This window comes from Dicentrarchus labrax, unplaced genomic scaffold (genome assembly GCF_905237075.1).
Source record: "Dicentrarchus labrax unplaced genomic scaffold, dlabrax2021, whole genome shotgun sequence".
Taxonomy (NCBI): domain Eukaryota; kingdom Metazoa; phylum Chordata; class Actinopteri; family Moronidae; genus Dicentrarchus; species Dicentrarchus labrax.
In genome coordinates, this window is record NW_026136714.1 from 19,675,362 (window position 1) to 19,693,643 (window position 18,282).

Here is an 18,282-nt window from a genome sequence, read left to right on the forward strand (position 1 = left end):
ATCAAGTAACATATCCAAAAATCTATAAAACTCACAATGTTTGCTAAATATGCATGATCCCAGTCAGTAGCAACAACCAGATGGGCTGGCTGTAATCTATTCTCTGATTGGATTTATGCCCTGAAGAAAATCCCCCACATCAATTGATGTGTACACATTGTCAAATCCAGTCCTGGTGCATTTTGGTCCTCTTGTCACTTCATGTGAAATCTGGCATGTGTAAAATTATGTCATTCTCTAAAAATTACAGTGGCCTGCGTCATTAGTTGATTTGATAGAAAGCAAGGGCATTTTAAGCCTTATTCACAGAGGACTATTGTTACACATGGACCTCATGTAATCAGAGAATTACCTTCTATCTACCGATTTCAAAAGTATTGCAAGGCCCCTGTAATCATCAAAATAAAGATAGAAATCTCTTTTTGGCTTGTTATCCTTTACATCTATGAGCATGTGTTTATGAACTGTTAGCAGTTCAACCAAAATGTGATGTTCCCTTCTCACATCTTTTCATCTGGATAGCTGTTATAGCCCTCCAGAGGTAAAAACAAAAACAAACAAAAAAAAAATTAGCTTCTTCTTGAACTTTTCTCTGTTGTTAATTATCTTGCGACCCCGGCATATCATATAAATGTCATAAATTATATTAAGGAAATCACCATGATCTTTGTGACATTATAAGTCACTGGACATTTACAGGTTTTATTAATGCAAATAAAAGTCTCACACTGAACCTTAAATTGCACATGCAAAAAATGCTGACATCAGTATAAGTTGGGCTTACACTTAAATTCACATCTTAAGTCACAGTCACCCAGTGTAACCTTTCCCTGCTCGCTTTCTCAAGTTTGCCTCAAACAGGCCGGAGGTCTTTGTCCGAGCATCCGCAGATTGCAGCAGCTGTGCCTTAGGGCACATCGTACTTTACACTCCAGCCAACCAAGAACGCAAGCCCTAACACATATAGATGCTAACAAACACGCACACACACAAAGACAGATACACTTATGTCTACAACCAAGGACAAAAGCAGAGAAAGGCATGCACTTACACACTGTCCCCAAGAGACTCAGCACTAGTACAGTTATATCTGAGTAGCCTTTACTTCTAATGAAAATTCACTCTGCTCTGTCGAAACAGACTTGTCACTCAGCAGGACATGCACGGCTATTCCTGGCTTAACTGGACTCAGCAACTTCTTTGGGGTCACAGGGAGTTACAGGGGCTTTTTTGTGGAAAAGAGAGCAGCCTTCAGCAAAGAAAGACATGAGCCCTAACCAGCCTTGACGTGGAGTCCATCAGAACTTACTGAGAGGTTTGAGGATGCTGTTGCTTGCCTCATCATTGTTTTCTGTGTCCGACTTGTCAGAGGCATTCTCCGTCAACTTCTCCTTTCTGTCCTTGTGGCTGGTTCTCCGACGGTGGCGCCTCCGACGCCGATAGCTCTTGGGAACGTGCACACCGATGTAAACGGTGTGGTGACCTGCAAAACGCAAAACAGCAGATGAGCTCTGTGACACTAAAAATCCTGACAAATTCAGATTGCTTGGTTGCAAATGATGCACCTGAACTTCACAGCTGACTTCCTAAAAATGGTACAAAAATTAAAAACATCAATATTTAGAAAATCTGGGCATTATTGCTACAGTGCTGCAAAATAAGTAAGATACAACATCACCCTAACCGAATCTTGACCACTTGTCAATTCAGTTATACAGGGAACATTCTCACATCCTCAAGACAGCGTAGCAGAGCAGGGTTATATGGGTTGCAGTACACTGTCAAAACAAATATTTGGACAGAAAAAGAAGTAGGACGTAGCAATAAAGACGCCAAGACTGCTTGCACGACTACATCCCTGTTATGCATGTTGGCACAATACCAACAGGACGTGCAGATTTACTTGTAGTTTGGTGGGTTAGGGTCAATAATGGCAAGTAGACCAGACTGTTTGCTAAAAACATGCCATTCAGATGGAGGTGAGTTTCATGCAAACATGCTATACATCCATTTTCAGAAATGCTGGTCATATTCAGATATGGTATCTGGTTCAGGGCATTTATTCTAAACTAATTTACTTAACTTTAATTTATTACTAGTCCAGGTGTGGAATTCCAGGTGGAATTTAATCCGCACATACCAGGTTGATACATTGTGTTAGTTTGTGTACACAAAGCATTGAACGATATTGCAAACACACTTTTATAACAACGTCAAAGACTCAAAGCTCCACTGGAACTCACTGATTTAGTGATTTACCAACAAATCAATTATCATTTTAAACATATTTTAACCAAGATGAAGTGGATTATGCAGCAGGAATTGTCTGACAAATGTCTATGGACAATGAACATTTTATCTACCACAAAAACTGTGCAACCAATCCTTCATTAACCTAGCTAAAGCTAATGCAGCCTAAATCCGACCTTCATGAAGGTTACAGTATAATGTTCAGTTTTTGTTGCAACTGTCTTAAAGAGGTGTGAATTCAATGGTACGGTCAGTGGGTAGGATTTAGTTTGCAGGGCTGTTGAATTGCATTGTGTTATACTGAGAGCTGTCATTGATATAAACGGGTTGGACATAATATTAGAAACACCTCTCACTATGATGCAACATCATTTAACATGATATGCTGTGTGTATGAAGCTGTATGCAAGGTGTAGCACTTTGTATCTGACCATTCAGCACTGGAAAATTCCTGGACCATCAGACCATCAGTACTTACTTTAATGCTAGTTTTCTGTACATACAGTACTGTATATTCCAGTGTATGCATTTCTAGTACCACAAGTATATCCTTCCTAAGCAGGGGAAGACTATAGAAAGCGTAAACATCAAGAGTCCTCCTGAAACAAAAGGCTGTATGCGATCAGTGTCAAACGTCACCTTTTGGAGCATGTCGGGTAACGCTGAGCCAAGCACTGCACATGACCCAACCAGGAAGTGGTTGAACCCCTCAACACAACAAACAATGATCTCTCTTGAAGCACAACAGCATTCATTATTCACTCGCACCACAATGCCTTGTTTTTTAAGGGTTCATCTAAATTCACTGACACCGACGGTTCAGCATACCAAGCTAATGCTGGGCATCAGAGACGAGGAAGATATAAAATGATCTGACTTGTCTTACCTAAAGCGTGAAGGGATACTGTAAATTAGAAGGAATATTTAGGTTGTTCAAGCTTCCTGCTCCTCTGTCTATGGTCAGTTTTTCAATGCAGTTTTCAAACTGAGCAGATATTGGCCTGTTGTTAAATTCTGAATATCAGAAATCAGCCTCTAGTGTGCTTGTATCATTGTTGTTGATGTGACAGAAAATCTGACTAAAAACATAATATTTAAAATAAAACTTTAATTTTCTTAAAAACTGTCAACAATAATTTAAAGATAAAGATAAAGATATAATATAGATTTAGATACATAATAATATATATATATATATATATATATAAAGAAATATTTGGTATTCATATTACTATTAGTCGGTTTCAGTGGCTTTCCCCCTCATATGACACAGGAACGTCATGTGACAAGGAACTCTCCAGAAGAAAACAGACAAGCAGCTGGAGTTGGAGACAGACCCGCAACACCCACACTAGAGCTGCTGCCCACTAGGCTTTTGGTTCAACAAAGGTGGTACGTGTCCCATGTTTATGGGATAACATAAAAACACTACATCAATCGTATGCGGCTAAAACCCTTCCGGCATCGTTGGCCAAAATAAAAAACAGTATGCACCCACTCTAGGAAACAAAACTCCAAGCTGCTAAAAGTTTAGTCAGAAAACTGCAGATCAAACTGGAGACTGGATGGGTAAATATATGGCATGTCATAGTCCATGTTTATTCCTTTGATACGAAAAGTTCAAATGGTTGTATCGATTTGAGTTTTTGAAGGCTGATTCTTCTGATTTTGCGCCTGTTTTTTATATATGTATTTTTGCAGATTTTCATGAAACATTACAAATGTCAGGGTCCCCGTAGAGAAATTACTAAAGACATTCTTAGCAGCTTGTTAAGGCAGAATGACCCACCTCACCCATTCATTATAGGAAAACACTATACTTTTAAAAAGGCCCTGCACACCCACATAGGTGTTTTCACTTATTTAGCTGATTACACCTCAGCTCAGGTTCAAGTTAGTTGTCTCTTTGTTGTCTTTATGATGAAATGATTTTGCTCCTTGGTTCCTTTCTCTGGAAAGACTAACTCATTGTAAGCAATGCAAACTTAGCCTTATGAAACTAAAACAGCTTTAGATAAATGCCCAGTATTCTTGTGTTACCTTTTAACTTCACCCTGGTTTATTAGGTAACATTAGAAGTGGCCAGTCAGATTGGGCATTACGTAATTAAGACCCAGAGGCAGATGGCTGGACAGTGACAATAAAAGAGAACAGAGACATAGACAGACAGAAAGAAATAAAGACCACAGTGCTATTAGGGCTGACAGATGAGCAATAAAGCAGAGCGTGAAGACGTTTGCACAAGCTGAACGACAACTAGAAAGGAGTTGAGAGAATAAGGGGAGAGTGATGGAGGAGAGAGAATAAAAAATAGTTGAGTCAAGGAGCTGGAAGGGAAGATTTGCACACTGCCAGAGCAGCTTTGTGTAACGACTTCCTCTTCTTTTTTGCGTGGAAGAAGAACTTCTTTTGGAGCTGCCTGCAAGCACACACTGAATGAAATAAAATCCTTGTGTGTGCTGGTTGTGTGTGCTGGAAGGTTTGTTTAGCTCACTAGATTTCTGAGGAAAGGCAACGCCACCGCCAGTTTCCCCAGTAACCGTACCACTGGGACCTGCCCAGACCAGTGGGGAGGATGGCAACTTGCCACACAGCTCTGACAGCATGCTAATAGAAAACAGCTTTTAAAAATATACTCTTAAGTGGGGGAGAGATGTTAATAGTTTGGCTTTCTGTCAGAATAAATACTTACTATTCCTCTCCTCCTTACTTCTGACTCAGCTGTAACAGGCAATATCTTGCAACTGTATTATATCACAGCAATACAAAGATGTATTCCTTTAACATAGGTCCACACCAGATGTGAGTGTTTATGTAGGTGCACAGGAGCTTGGGCTGCGTAACTGAATCGTCACTCTTGAGCATTAATACAGTCTGTGACGCAGAGTTCAGATATCAAATGTTTTGCTTGACTAATCAGTGTCAGATAAAGAGAATTTGGCCATTGGAGCAAAGCTCCTCTTAGGGACTTTTATCTTGTACAATGTGACAAATGTCAAGCTACCTCATCTCATTCTGTTCATTTTTATCAGTCGGTCTTTGAGTCAGACTGTCGGCTCTGAGTGAGCAGCGGGGAGGAGACTGAGCTCAGTGGAGACTCTGAAAAGAGATTTAGCCGGCAGACGAGGACACACGCAGACACAGCTGAGAAGCTGGTTACGCACAGGAAGTTAGAGAGATTGAAGTAGGGTTCAAGCTGAGGTGACACCTGACAAAATGTTGACCTCATGGGGGACACTGCTGTGCAAATTCCAATGTTGACTCTGTTATTTTGATTATGTGTATAACTAAGTTACTTAACAGATCATACCAGTGGTTTTGCATGTTTTAGCCCGTTTACTACAGATTAATTATACCCTACATCATCATTCATAGCTGTTGTTTTAGCCTACTTTTGAAGCTTGCTTTAAAAAAAAAACAATCTGTCTGTCTGTCTGTCTGTCTGTCTGTCTGTCTGTCTATCTATCAATCACAGCTCACATCAACCCTGCATTAGTGCTGCATGGTAATCTGGTCTGCTCTGCATCATCAGGCACTGATATTGTAACTAAAAATAATACAGATCTGATTCAGTCTAAAAGATTATTACTGTACAGAAATGAATGGAAACTAATGGTTGCCTGTAATGGTACAAAAAGTTCATATAAAAATATAACTCTACACCGTGTGTGCAAAAGAGTGAAAATTTTAACCAAGCAACATTAAGAAGTTGATTGAAATCAATGAATTTGTGTATCAGGCATTTAGAGAGAATGAATCTGGGTTAAAAAACAATTAAAAAAGACCCAAAAACACCAACAATAAATGGCTGGTGCTGGAAACATTTGAGTACTTCCACAAAAAAATCTACACAAAACATGAGGTTCTTGGATGGTAAAACTGGCTCTATGCCAGGCCCTTTAATCTGCTGGACTAGAAACGAGAAACCTGTGATGTTGGGTGCTAATGTCATCACCATGTAAACCTAACCTACTAGAACTAGAAGCATCATGAGCAGTGAGGAGAGTTTCAGGTTTGAAAAACATTTAAATAGACCACTGAAACTATTTGCAATTAGCTGGCTCTGCACCAACTGGGTCGGAAATGAATGAAATGCAGCATATATTGGATATAATGTTTGCAATGAGAAGCTACAATAAATTGCTATAATAATGGTATAAAGATTTAAAAATACTAAAGCAACTACAAAAAAGACCACTTATTTTTAGTAAGGGAGAAACATTGATATATTTTGTTGTCCGATAGGTTCATTCAGTTTTGAAATATACCTTACAAACAAAATTTTATTATTCATTTTGTCAAATTAAAACAAAATCTACAATTCATTGTGATGAGAAATTCAAATGTTTGCAGTTCAATTACTGTACTGTACATTCCCTGACGGCATTAATTAATCATTCAAAAACATGCCAAAAGAAATGATTTACATTTCATATATCATAGCATGTTGGAAGGTTTTCTTGCCTTTCCCTTTGTTGTCCTGTAGGTCTTTGAGGGGATTAGTGAGGTAAACACAGGATCACATGCTCTGTGTTCTACATCTTTCTCGTGCCAGCTCACTAAACAGGTGAGTGTCACAGTGTACGTGCAGGAAGTGTGCAAAATTTGGCTGTCTCTAAAAGGATAAATGACGTCCTTCCTACTTCTCTCAATGAGTGGCTCAATGAGTTGCTTTAAAAAAAAAAAACTATTCAGAAGTACTGAGTTGCTCGGGAAAAAGAAGGAAAAAGGTTTGGTTTTAGGTAGCGTATCTATTAGACAAATGCCTCTTAAAATAAAGAGTTAAACCTTGGAAAACTATGTACAAAGCATCATGTTTGAGGTAAAATTAAACTTTTTTTAAAACACATGTAGAGAAATGAAAGTGTACAGGAACAGGTAAACTTACCCTCTACCTCCTCCTCATCACAGATGTGCTTGAGTAAGGATGCCCCCCGGTCCAGCACCGCCTCATCCTCCATCCTGTAGTAGTAAAAGAGGAAGAAAGACTGCTCACACTTCTCTTCCAGCGACAACGTGGAGCCATAGCGCTTTGGCTCATTCACCTGCAGTAAGTTTGGACTGGGGTTCAGTCTGGTGCTGCTGGTGGCGCTCATCTCAGCCCATTAAAGACTCATTGACAGACACGCTGTGTGACAACCTCAGAGCTTTGAGATAGCACCTCAAAATATCTGCTTTTCAGTAAGTAAACCACCCCCAAGTGTGAGAATGTGTGTCGTCCTTGAGGAGAGTGCGCAGTCGGCAGGTACGATGTAATGGATTTAATCTAGCGGAGGGGGGTGAGGGCGAGGACAGGAAGTCTCTGCTAATTGGTGGTGCGCAAAAAAGAAAACGCCCGACTGAGATTTGAACCCAGCGAAACCTGGCCCTGTCTATGCTTCACCTATTACACACTGAATCAAGGTGTTGTGGTTCATTACTGGCGAAAAAAACATCTGAAAGAGTAGCAGTTATTGTTGTTTCTAATCAGTCACACGCCCACACACACACCACAAAGCCTCTCCATCTGGTCAGTAATGCCTGCCAGCCCCCCTTCTCCACCGCCCTCAACCTTAGAAACAAGTGGGGCATCACATGTCTGTCTACTCATCCGCCCTTACAGGATTACGCCGGCTTTACTTAAGTGACAAGACACACACAAACCCATGACGGGCCGGTGTGCCGGAGCCTCCGCTGCTCGCCAACTCGACTCCATGCTCGTTCATCCTCGCCTACAGTTCCCCGACAAATATCGACGTGAAATAAGGATTAAAGAATGTTTCATACAGGCTGGCTCAGTGGCTGAAGAGAAGTTCTGTTTGTTTGTTTGGTTGTTTGTGTGGTGAGGGCAATGCAGTACTCCAAGTCAGCTACTTGCATAACATACATAAAATCACTGCTATTACACAAACAGCAAATTCAAATGTTTACATTAAACACATGTTTATCTTGGGAACTTTGTCAAGATAAGCAGTGTTAGCTGAGCTCTCCACAGTTAACCAAATAATAACCCCCCCCCCATTCATTCACCAAGACTTAATAACACATAGATACCAGAATACGTAAGCCCTGGGTTTATCCTAATGGGATCACAGACAAATTGGTTTGTTTTGTGAAACAATTTTTTTAGTGTTTTGTAACAAATTAGTTAAAGGATTAATAATTGTCCTTAAATTAAAATATTAAAACAAGTTCTTTTTTTTGTCAGGATTACCCAATAGAAAATAACTTAAATAATAACATTATTGCTAATTATTATTAATATTGGTAGTGATAGTAGGAGACAGCAGAGTGATACGAGTACTCGGATTAGTATTGTGTCGATTAGAGAGCTGTTTGTTTTTTTATGAGGCAGTAAATGAATGCTGTTACTTTGTCCGTACTGAGGAGATGTATATTTGATACAATAATGTCATTAATACTTTTGAGTAATGTTCTCCAGCAACCTTGTCCATACGTGGTCAAAGTAGACTGGACAGCATGGTGAGATACCCTGGATACAAAGGTCAAAGGTCAGCTGCAGAACAATGCTCTTCCAGCTGGTTGGGATTCATCATCCTGCTCAGCATATGTAGACGTTCTCTACTCACTGCATTGCGCCGCATCATCTTCATCTCGCATATAAGTAGAAGTAGATTCAGTTCATCTGTCTTGTTTTGAAAGACAGAACAGGAAGAAGTGTGTTTGCTAAATCGTCAGTGTTATTTTAACTCTGAGAAATAGTATTTTCATGCAAACAGAGTTGTTTTAACACTCTCTGATGGTCAGGACCAGCCACCCTGTCACTATTTCTGTTCTATGTGTGGACAAACAACTCTTCAATCAATATTTTTGAAGTAAAAAATAACCCTGGAACACTTCTTGTGTGTAACAGTATGAGGTCTTGACATCACAAACAATTATTCAAGAAATAAGAAAGGGTTTAGCACACAGGGCACACAGACACTACCAGTATACACTGAAGTGTTTATTGATATCACTGAAAGTATTTTTCTCCTAAACTAAACTTATATACCTATTTAGTCTAGTCCTTTATAAAAGGTGATAAAAGCTAAATTATAATAAAATGCCACCTTTTGATTTAGGAGAAGTTTAGGTTGCTACTAAAACTATAGTTTTTCAGTAGTCATTTTAATAATTCAGATACAGTAGGCTGATTGATTACTCAAAAGCATCTTAACAAGAAACCGACATATCAAGCTTTAGCTCTGATGTATAGCTGATGTCTGCTCTGGGTCAACTTGCAAAGAGTTTTCATGATTCAGCCATAGTTAAAGGCTGTATTTTTTATGTGTGGACCAGCTTTCCTACTAATACTGGCCTTCTTACTCCCTCCATTGCCACCTATGGAACAATCATGGACATAACAGGCCAAACTCCCCTACCACCCACACATGCCTGCACCCCAAGTGAACTGAACTGAACTTAACATATTAAATCAGAGAAGGAGAGGACAACGACATGCCTTAGTGAACTTAAGAAAATGTAAAGTGAATGCTTTGGATGTGATGTGAGACTAAAGATATAAATCAACTATTTTTGATGTTATGTGCCCTACAGGAGTTATTTTGTGATGGAAAGAAATTATACTTCATTTTTCATATTTTCTTCACCTTCTCCCCCTTGCCCTGCTTTGTCTGTTTCTACTTAAGAAACGTGATTTGCTTACATTCCCCAGAATTCTTTTCACTCCTTAATCAAAACCCTGCACAGCAGACAATTTGCAGCACATCTTCTCCAACTTGCTTTTACCTGCAGGTTGTTACATTTCTCTGATGATCACGTGCTCCTTTTCCTGAACTCTTCTTTGTTTCTAGAATTAATTTTAGTTTAAGGCAAAACAATCAGGCGACAATAATAATAAACCGTGACAGCGAATGTCTGGGGAGGCCAGTTCAGCGAAAAGGAAAGACTACTACAAATTACTTGGCAGAGTTTCTGGTTTTGTTTTTTTGGTTTTGACAAGCTACGAACATAATAAACGTTGGCTTTAAAGAAATTTATTAACAAAGCGAATATCAGTTACAGTATTTAAAACTGCACAGTGAATTATAATAAATCATAAGTTAAGCACCAGCCGGTTAAGTGATGCAGAATCATATCTTTGAATGCTTGTGTACTTTGCAGCATAACGCATCAGTTCAGACATACAGTATTATTCAACCAAACATAAAAGAAAATTGGGTTTAAAAAAGTTTTTTTTTAAATCATAGATTCATCTCTTAAATCAAAAAGTCATCAGTTCAAAGTCCCTTTTAGTTTTATGTTCAACAAGCTTTGTGACCTCAATGCACTTCTATCTATTATCAGCCAAAACTGTATTTTGTTTTAAGTGACACTGACTACAATATCAATTATACAATATTATAGACTTGTGACTGACCTTGACTTGATCCAAGCTTTGGCTCTATTTGAGATTTGTTGTGATGTAGAAAAACATTTTCTACTATAAGAATCCCTAATAGCTGAACAGGAAATATCTCAATTTAACATCATGCCATTTGTCCACTTTACCAGGAATAACAGGGAAATGGAAAAAGAACAAAACAGGCACTAAGGAATGCAAATGATTTAGTGTAATAGTATTTTAAGGTGTATCTTTCCTTTGATCAATATTTAAGTAATGTATTGATAATGAATAGCTAAACCCTCAAGCAACATTGTAACATATTACAAGCTGTGAAGCAATCAAAACTTGACAAGCTGTAACTTTGCACTCACGATTGTTTATTAGCTGCTATCTGTCTTTCATTTCACAGATAACGTATCAGTCCTGTAGGGCCTACAGTAATCTGTACATGTACCCTAAATTCACTATCTGTTTGGAGAGGAAAGTGTGTCCTCTGTACCCGAGCTGATGCAACCGTCGGCTGTGTGTCCAAAGCATGGAAACATCAAACAGCCTGAAGGCATCCGGACTGTGTTATGGTTTAAAGTATCTGTTGTAGTCATTGCATGACATATGAATGAATGTGTCCAGGTCATGTATCTATTCTCTTGTGTTCCAATCAAGTTTGTAAAGTCAAATAATGGAGGTAAAATGGAGAATGAAGGTAAAATGTCATCAGATATCAGATTCCCCAGAACCTCCAAGGGTTTCTGCACTCACTAAAAAGTACATGTACTGTTTTTGGTAAATGATAGCCACATTAGGCTTTTGTCTGACAGTAGTTTTCACCATGCATGGGGTTGAAATTCAAAGCTTTGTTTTTTTGTCACACAAACCACACCAAAAGTTTCCAATGCTTCCTCGAACTGACTGGGGGTCACATGGGAAACAAAAATTCAGCTGGGATTTAACATCCTGGAATTGCAGTTCCGGTGTCACCTTGACAAATGTCAAATAGCTGTCAGAATTGCTGAACTGATGCTACTCTGGCTGTGTTTTCAATAATTTTTCTTTAATTGCTCAGGGAAGTGTATAAAATAGCTTACAATCAAGTCAGATACGGTTTGAATTTTATATAAACTTGAAATGCAGCCATGTCAGTTACAGCCCACGCAGTCTGAAAGCAATGTTGTTGAGCATATATTTCACCTTCTTGGCAGTCAGAACACATGTTAGCAACTAGTCAGCCTCATTACTGAACCACTCGTCCCTCAAGTTCATCCAATCTATAAGCATTTATCCCTCCTTTTATTGAGCACCTGTAGCTGTCTACAGGCTCTTCCACGCACAGGGGTGGCTAATTCCATTTATATAAGGTCAAGTGGCTGTGTGTAGAGTGAAAAGCATTCCGGTAAAACTTGTTGAAGTCACTTACTTCTTGCTGCCGCTCATCTCTTCAGGTTGCGTGTGATAAATCTCCTTACTGAATGTGCTGAGCAGAGCGGATCACCAGAGCGGCTGCTGATGTTTGACCTGACAAAGTAACACATGGGGAGGTAATTTCTCTGCTCTCTGTGGACTCTCACAGAGGATTTCACAAGCACAGTGCTTCACTGAAAGGAAAGTCTCTTAAGCTACATTAACACCTTAAAAAACATACAAGGATGTTATACAGCACAGGTAAGACTTGTTATGGGCCCAGTGTGGGTCATTTAAAAACACAATACTGCAAAATATGATCACAGGAGTACCACAGACACGCTTCAAGAGGTAAAAATACAATGCTGACACTCTCTCTGTGCACCATTGCAAGAACTGTAGTAATCCTGTGATCAATTTGGCTGCAGAAATCTGACAGCACACTTTGAAAATACCACTGTAAATCATGCCAACTGGTCCAACTCACCGCCTGACCAAAACAAACTGCAGCTGCGCATTTACGCACAAAGCACTCTTCAATCGTGGTGGTAAATGATAAAGTGTTTCAATAAAACTTCAGACCACGCAGACTCGAAATTCACTAAAAGTTACACAAAGCACGATGAAGTCCTGAAGGCACCAGTGACACGCTGGAGGAAAATGAACAGGAATATTCTGGTGATTTATGTTCAAGTCGCTTCTCCACACACGCACGCAAGTTGCCTGTAGAAATTTCAGCCGTCAACAACTTCAAGGTTAGAGCAAGAGTAAAGAACTCACCGCTGTATTCTTGATCTTTGGCTCTGTGTGTTTGGCTCTTGTTGTCAACCCTGCGGTGGCATGAAAGTAAAGACGTCTCTTTCCACTGCTCGGCTGAGTTTGTATATGGCATTGTGCGGCGGCTGCGCTCAGCATGCTGCCGCCTCTATCTGCTGGACCATCCTTCTGTCAACGCCACTCCTCCGGTGGGAGGTCAAACGGCTCCACTGCTGCGCCATCATCACTCTTCTTCATCAGCCCCCACCCCTCCAATTGAAGCCAGTCATTGTACAGCTATGCCAGGAGGCAGGGTCAATGTTTGGACACACACAGTTCAACATTAAGTCAGCAATCTGTGGACGTTTTTAAAAACATAAACAATAGGAAAAGTTTTGTAAAGTTAAAATCAATTGTAAAGAAAAATAGCAGGTTGAAAATGAAATCTACTATATGTAGATATATTGTTTATGTATTTCTCCTCATTAAAAAAAAACTACTGTTTTGGCCATAATGAGATGATGTGTTTAATGACATTTTATTGTTGTTTTTGTTTTTGTTTTTTCACTCCAAATTATGCAGATAAAGCAACCCTGTAATATTCCTCAACTAGAATAGTTCCTCAGGAATCGTTATCCACTATCTTTCTACAATGCATTGCAGGATTACTGCAGTGTCTTCATGTCAGTGTCTGCGATTGTTTATTTATTTTAACTGTGAGTCATGTATCTTAAATCTACAGCGCCATCTGTTGGAGGCAACATGGCAAGATTAGCTGTCATTTCCTTCAGAGGGGCCTGTTGTATCAGCCTGAACTAAACAGGTGCAATAGCTACCGGCTGAAAATAGGTTATTTAGATGATTCTTCATTTTGTATTCAAAGCAAAGCTGAGTCATGATTAAAGAAATATTGATCAATTCTTTTTGCATCATGCATCATCAGGAACTATGACAACCAGCCATGTTTTTAGCTCCACCGTGCCCCTTTGAGATTATCGATCCTTAACAGGTTTAAAATGGTTTCAAAAGACCACTCATTAACTCGTGTCTATCAGGCAGTTAACCGACTGCAAAACAGGAAATCCACCAGATGACAGTTACCATGTTTTAAACATACAGTAAGTCTGCTTATAAAGAAAAACATCAGGCTAATGGTTGGTAAGATTTACCAGTATGGCTAACCACAAATCCTCAATTTATTTCCCACAAGGAAGAGGATTGCCAGGGAACATTTACTCTTCTTGGAAAGGGAAAACAAACGTTACATCTAACAATCCCCACTCATGTTCGGCAGCTTCAGCATAATGATTTAACTTAACAGCCAACGGCCATGTCCTTGAAAATCAATTGCAGATATTTAAACAGTTTCAACAGATTAAAATAGTATTTGTGGCTGTCCCCACATCATTGTCCCGAAAAGGAAATAACTTGAGTTAGCACTGACAATTTTTACAGAAATTAACTCTAGGTATGGAAGCCAAGGACAGCCGTGCTGGTAATTATGTTTTTTTAATGCCATTATCTCGATATCACAAATGACTTATTTCATCATCTTGGGAAAACAAGCTTTATTATCTCAAAATAATGAGATAATCAACCCATTATCGTGAGAAAACTAAAAATGGTTTCCTCTTATCAGGAGTACAGAGGCTGTAGTGTCAAGATCACAAGACAATTTATCTCATTATCTTGAGAAAACAAAAGACAAATTTTTCAAGATAATGAGATAATTTATCAAGAGAAAATGACCTCCAGATTCTATATAGACGTTTGGTAATATTTACCACAATTTGTTTAAAAGCAGTTTAAACAGTTAACACATATATAATGAATAATGTGTGTCAGTATCATCTCTGCCAGTGTATGCCTCTTAAGGTGAAGATTATTTATTTACCTTTATGGCAGTATAGCTAGCAAAGAAAGGAAACCCCAACTGTGAGGCTCAGTGGTCAAATGAAACAGAAAATGAAACAAAAGATGTGACAAGATAAAGCTGCGTTATTGTTAAAAGTATTTTCAGGAAGAAGAATTCTAGTCGGACACGCAGACCTGATGGCTAACATGTTATTAAACTATTGCTATAGGCACAGAGCAAGAATCAGCTTTACTGGTCAAGTACACATAGTAATGTGATTTGTTTTAAGTTGCTGACAATGTACTTGCACAAAGTTCCAAGAACAATATGCGGAGAGATAGAAAGACACATACAGCTTAAATCAAGGACAACAGAGCTGAACTATTATGTACATAGGAGTAGATTCATACAAGTGAAAATATGTGCATATAAATATATCTAAAAACAGTAAGTTGTGTTTCTGCCAGATGACAAACGCAAATGCGATACTCACTTATAGACCTACCTTGTAGCTCTGGTTTGGTCTCCGCCAACATACGACACATATTTCTTTAGCTGCTATGTGGCAGAATTTCTGCACCAGCCAAACACAAACTTTGGCTCTGATAAACCCGTTGAACCCAGGTTAATGGGTTCAACAGACCTTGTTTGCTGAAAACAGATGCCTGCTGACACTGTCGATATTAAACATGCAGTAAATGAGCCGTGAAATCAAAGCAATGTGCTAAAAGAGACCAAGAAGCTCTATAGAGATACAGAGGGGCCATAACTCTCTTTGGTTTTGTCACTATGAACAACCCTGTTTGCACAGATCATCATTTGATGTTGTTAATATTCAAATAATCAGTGGAGTTTAATATAAATGTTAAATAGCTTGTAATTGGGCTTGGCTATAATAATATGATTGTTTATTGATTTTTTGTCATTTCTGTTCATACTGTATCAGTCATTTTACATGTTTAAATTATAATAAATTGCAATACATTTTGCATAGTTATCCATTATGATTTATTAATATTAATATATAGCCAATCACCTATTAAAATAAATTCATATGTATATCATAAGATGGTTTCACCCATGTCATCCTGTTTAGGTCTGTATGTAACTTAACATAACTTGCTGGTCTGAGTTCAGCACACTAAACGAAAAGGACACACCTGAAAAGAGGCTTGCACTGATGCCAATAATGTTCACTTGTTCAGAAGCCTTTGGTATTATATAACACTCAACATGTCAGCTTTTTGAACATCTATACACTAACCTTGGTTGCTAACATTGTATTCTGACACTGCACTGGACTCCTGTTTCATTATATACAGTACCCGGAGTGTAACGTTTAACTTGTAGTTCAATCAGGTTTATACATTACTTGCTTGGGATGTTAAATGTTTCAGGTATCATTTACAGTAAGACACGCTCTACTACCTGATACTTTTTGGAAAGTTAGGGGCTATTGCCAAAACATAGGCAGGAGAGGGACTTCTGCTGTCAGATGACATTGTTGCCTTAGTGACATCATCTGTCTGCACCATCTAACCTGAGACTGATTCAATATCATGTTTGTTTTTGTAAATAAGTTCTATAAGTCCTCTATTTAAAAAACATTGTATACATGTATTTTAAAATGTATACATCTGAAGGGAGATTCACTAAAATTACATTTAATTAGCAGTTATGTTAAGCAGAATTTCTAGCATTAATCAAACATTTCTACGATTGCTAAATTAATCATCAGGGTTTTCTTTTACATTACATTTTTTGTCATACGAGAGGTTTTGTTGTGGTTTTGAATGGTTATTTTAAGACCACACCATAGCCAAAAGTAAGAGATTGCTGTCTTGTGCTTTTAGCTACTTCAATTTTCCACAAGTTGAAATTTGTTCTCAAAACAATGTTTTATGTTTTTATCCATAACACAAAATATTTTTAAGGCTAACATCAGTCCAACATATCTGAGACAAGTTAGTGTGGAAAGTGATTGTCCCTCATACATGAGTGTATAATGCAAAACAGCTGCTGTTTTACATATTTACAACCAAAAGCATGTCAGCATTTCCATGTTTTCCCCCATGTGACATGACAAATTTTATTTGTGGAAAAAAGTTGAGAGAGACGTGAAGACGGAATAACATAATGGACCTGGTATTCATTCAGTTCGCAGTTCCCCAGCTTTACTTCAAATTTAATTTCAAAAGCACATGGAGCACTTCACTTGATTTTCCCTTTAAAGGAGGATTTGAGAGGCGTTTGCATCGGCCCTTTGTAGTTTGAAATGTGTTTGATGAGACTATCTGATGCTGCTGTTTTGATCCCTGTTGTCTTTCCACTGGGTTTTATTTTGTGCCAGCTCATGCCTTTGATGTAAAATTGTTCCAGGAAACTTAGTTCCACCTCCCCTTTTCTCTGAAATTCTTCAAGCCACACCATGACATTAAAAATGGACGTGTGTATCAGATTTGTTATCAAGAAATTCAACTAAGTGGGCTTCCCACTTAGTAAACTGATCTGATGAACAATTTTCATAGTGGCAGTAGTTATATATATATATGGTGTTTCTCTGACAGTTATCAATGATCATTGCCCTTTAGTTGCACTTTCACTCACATCATTGCAAAGTTAAATTACATCCTTCATCCTATCTTTATTTTCTAAAGTCTTTACTCATCTGTAATTCTAACCTTTTGGATATCATGTTAACTGATCACACCTGTAAGGATCTAAAAATAGAAGGGAAAGAAAGATATACCAGTGCCGTGTATGACTCTCTTTTATTGCTGTTTTATTGGCTATAAAGTTTTTAGTCAGATCTGTCTGTTTTTAGTTGCAAAATGGCTGTTGAGCTCAACCCAGTACATTTACTCTAATGTTTTCAAAATGTCAGTGTTGATTAATGTGCACTCTCTCCTATAAATAAATTAATATTAAATCAATAAAAACAATATGGAGATAGGCCTCAACCTGAAATCAGTAAATGAATTGTTAATTACAACGTTTGGAAAATATTCCAGAGATTTTGGGGAAAATAACCACCAATAAATTCTGGGTAGAAGTCAGGCAAAGGAAATGGAGATGTATTATGCAGAAGCAGACCATAAACATAATATGACAAAACAAATACTGGATTAACGTCCATTTAGAGGAGAAACAGGGACGTCTACAGGAAAACTGAGAACAAGTTTTCAAGAATTCTATGAATTTCTCAAAGGAGTCTAAAACTTCCTTGAAAACCCTCATACAACTCAATACTCAGTACCTTGTTGACAGGGAATTAAAATCAGTTCATGAACATACTATTGTCCTGATCAGTTATAAATGTCTATTGTTTAGCGGTGGTGAGAAAAAGCCAGCTTACTTTAATGTGTGCTTTAGCAGTTGGGCAGATGTTGTCATACAGATGTGAGGTTTCAGTGTAAGATTTATGGATGAGGCCTATGAGGGGAAACAGAAAAGCCTCTTCACCTGCTACCCTTATTTGGCACTGACAGGGATCTTATTTTCAGGACATACTGTATATTTCATATATATTATTAGATAAAACAAATAAAAAGTCTAATTTTAGTTGAAATTAATTCTTAGAATAACACAAATTACTCATTTGTTTATTGTCTGTTGGTGAGCTGGTCAGGTGACACTGTATGCTGTCATATGTTGTATTTGAGTGAGTATCTGACATGTAGCTAAACAGTCATTG

At 38.3% G+C, this 18,282-nt stretch overlaps 1 protein-coding gene across 6 annotated transcripts in view; it reads right to left on the reverse strand.

The window, feature by feature from the left end:
- slc4a4a (solute carrier family 4 member 4a) overlaps positions 1 to 12,914 on the reverse strand; it is a 54,181-nt gene extending 41,267 nt beyond the window's left edge. For 5 of the 6 annotated variants that reach the window (XM_051421702.1, XM_051421704.1, XM_051421701.1 and 2 more), the window contains exons 1-4: positions 12,758 to 12,913; positions 11,994 to 12,091; positions 7,139 to 7,212; positions 1,310 to 1,483 (exon numbers count right to left, since the gene is read on the reverse strand). In XM_051421702.1, coding sequence (XP_051277662.1) covers positions 1,310 to 1,483; positions 7,139 to 7,212; positions 11,994 to 12,010 — 265 coding nt within the window. In that variant the 5' untranslated portion in view covers positions 12,011 to 12,091; positions 12,758 to 12,913. Of the gene's footprint in view, positions 1 to 1,309; positions 1,484 to 7,138; positions 7,213 to 11,993; positions 12,092 to 12,757 lie in introns of all 6 variants that reach the window. The other variant, XM_051421698.1, reaches the window with a different exon arrangement.
- Between the last annotated feature and the right edge of the window lie 5,368 nt (positions 12,915 to 18,282).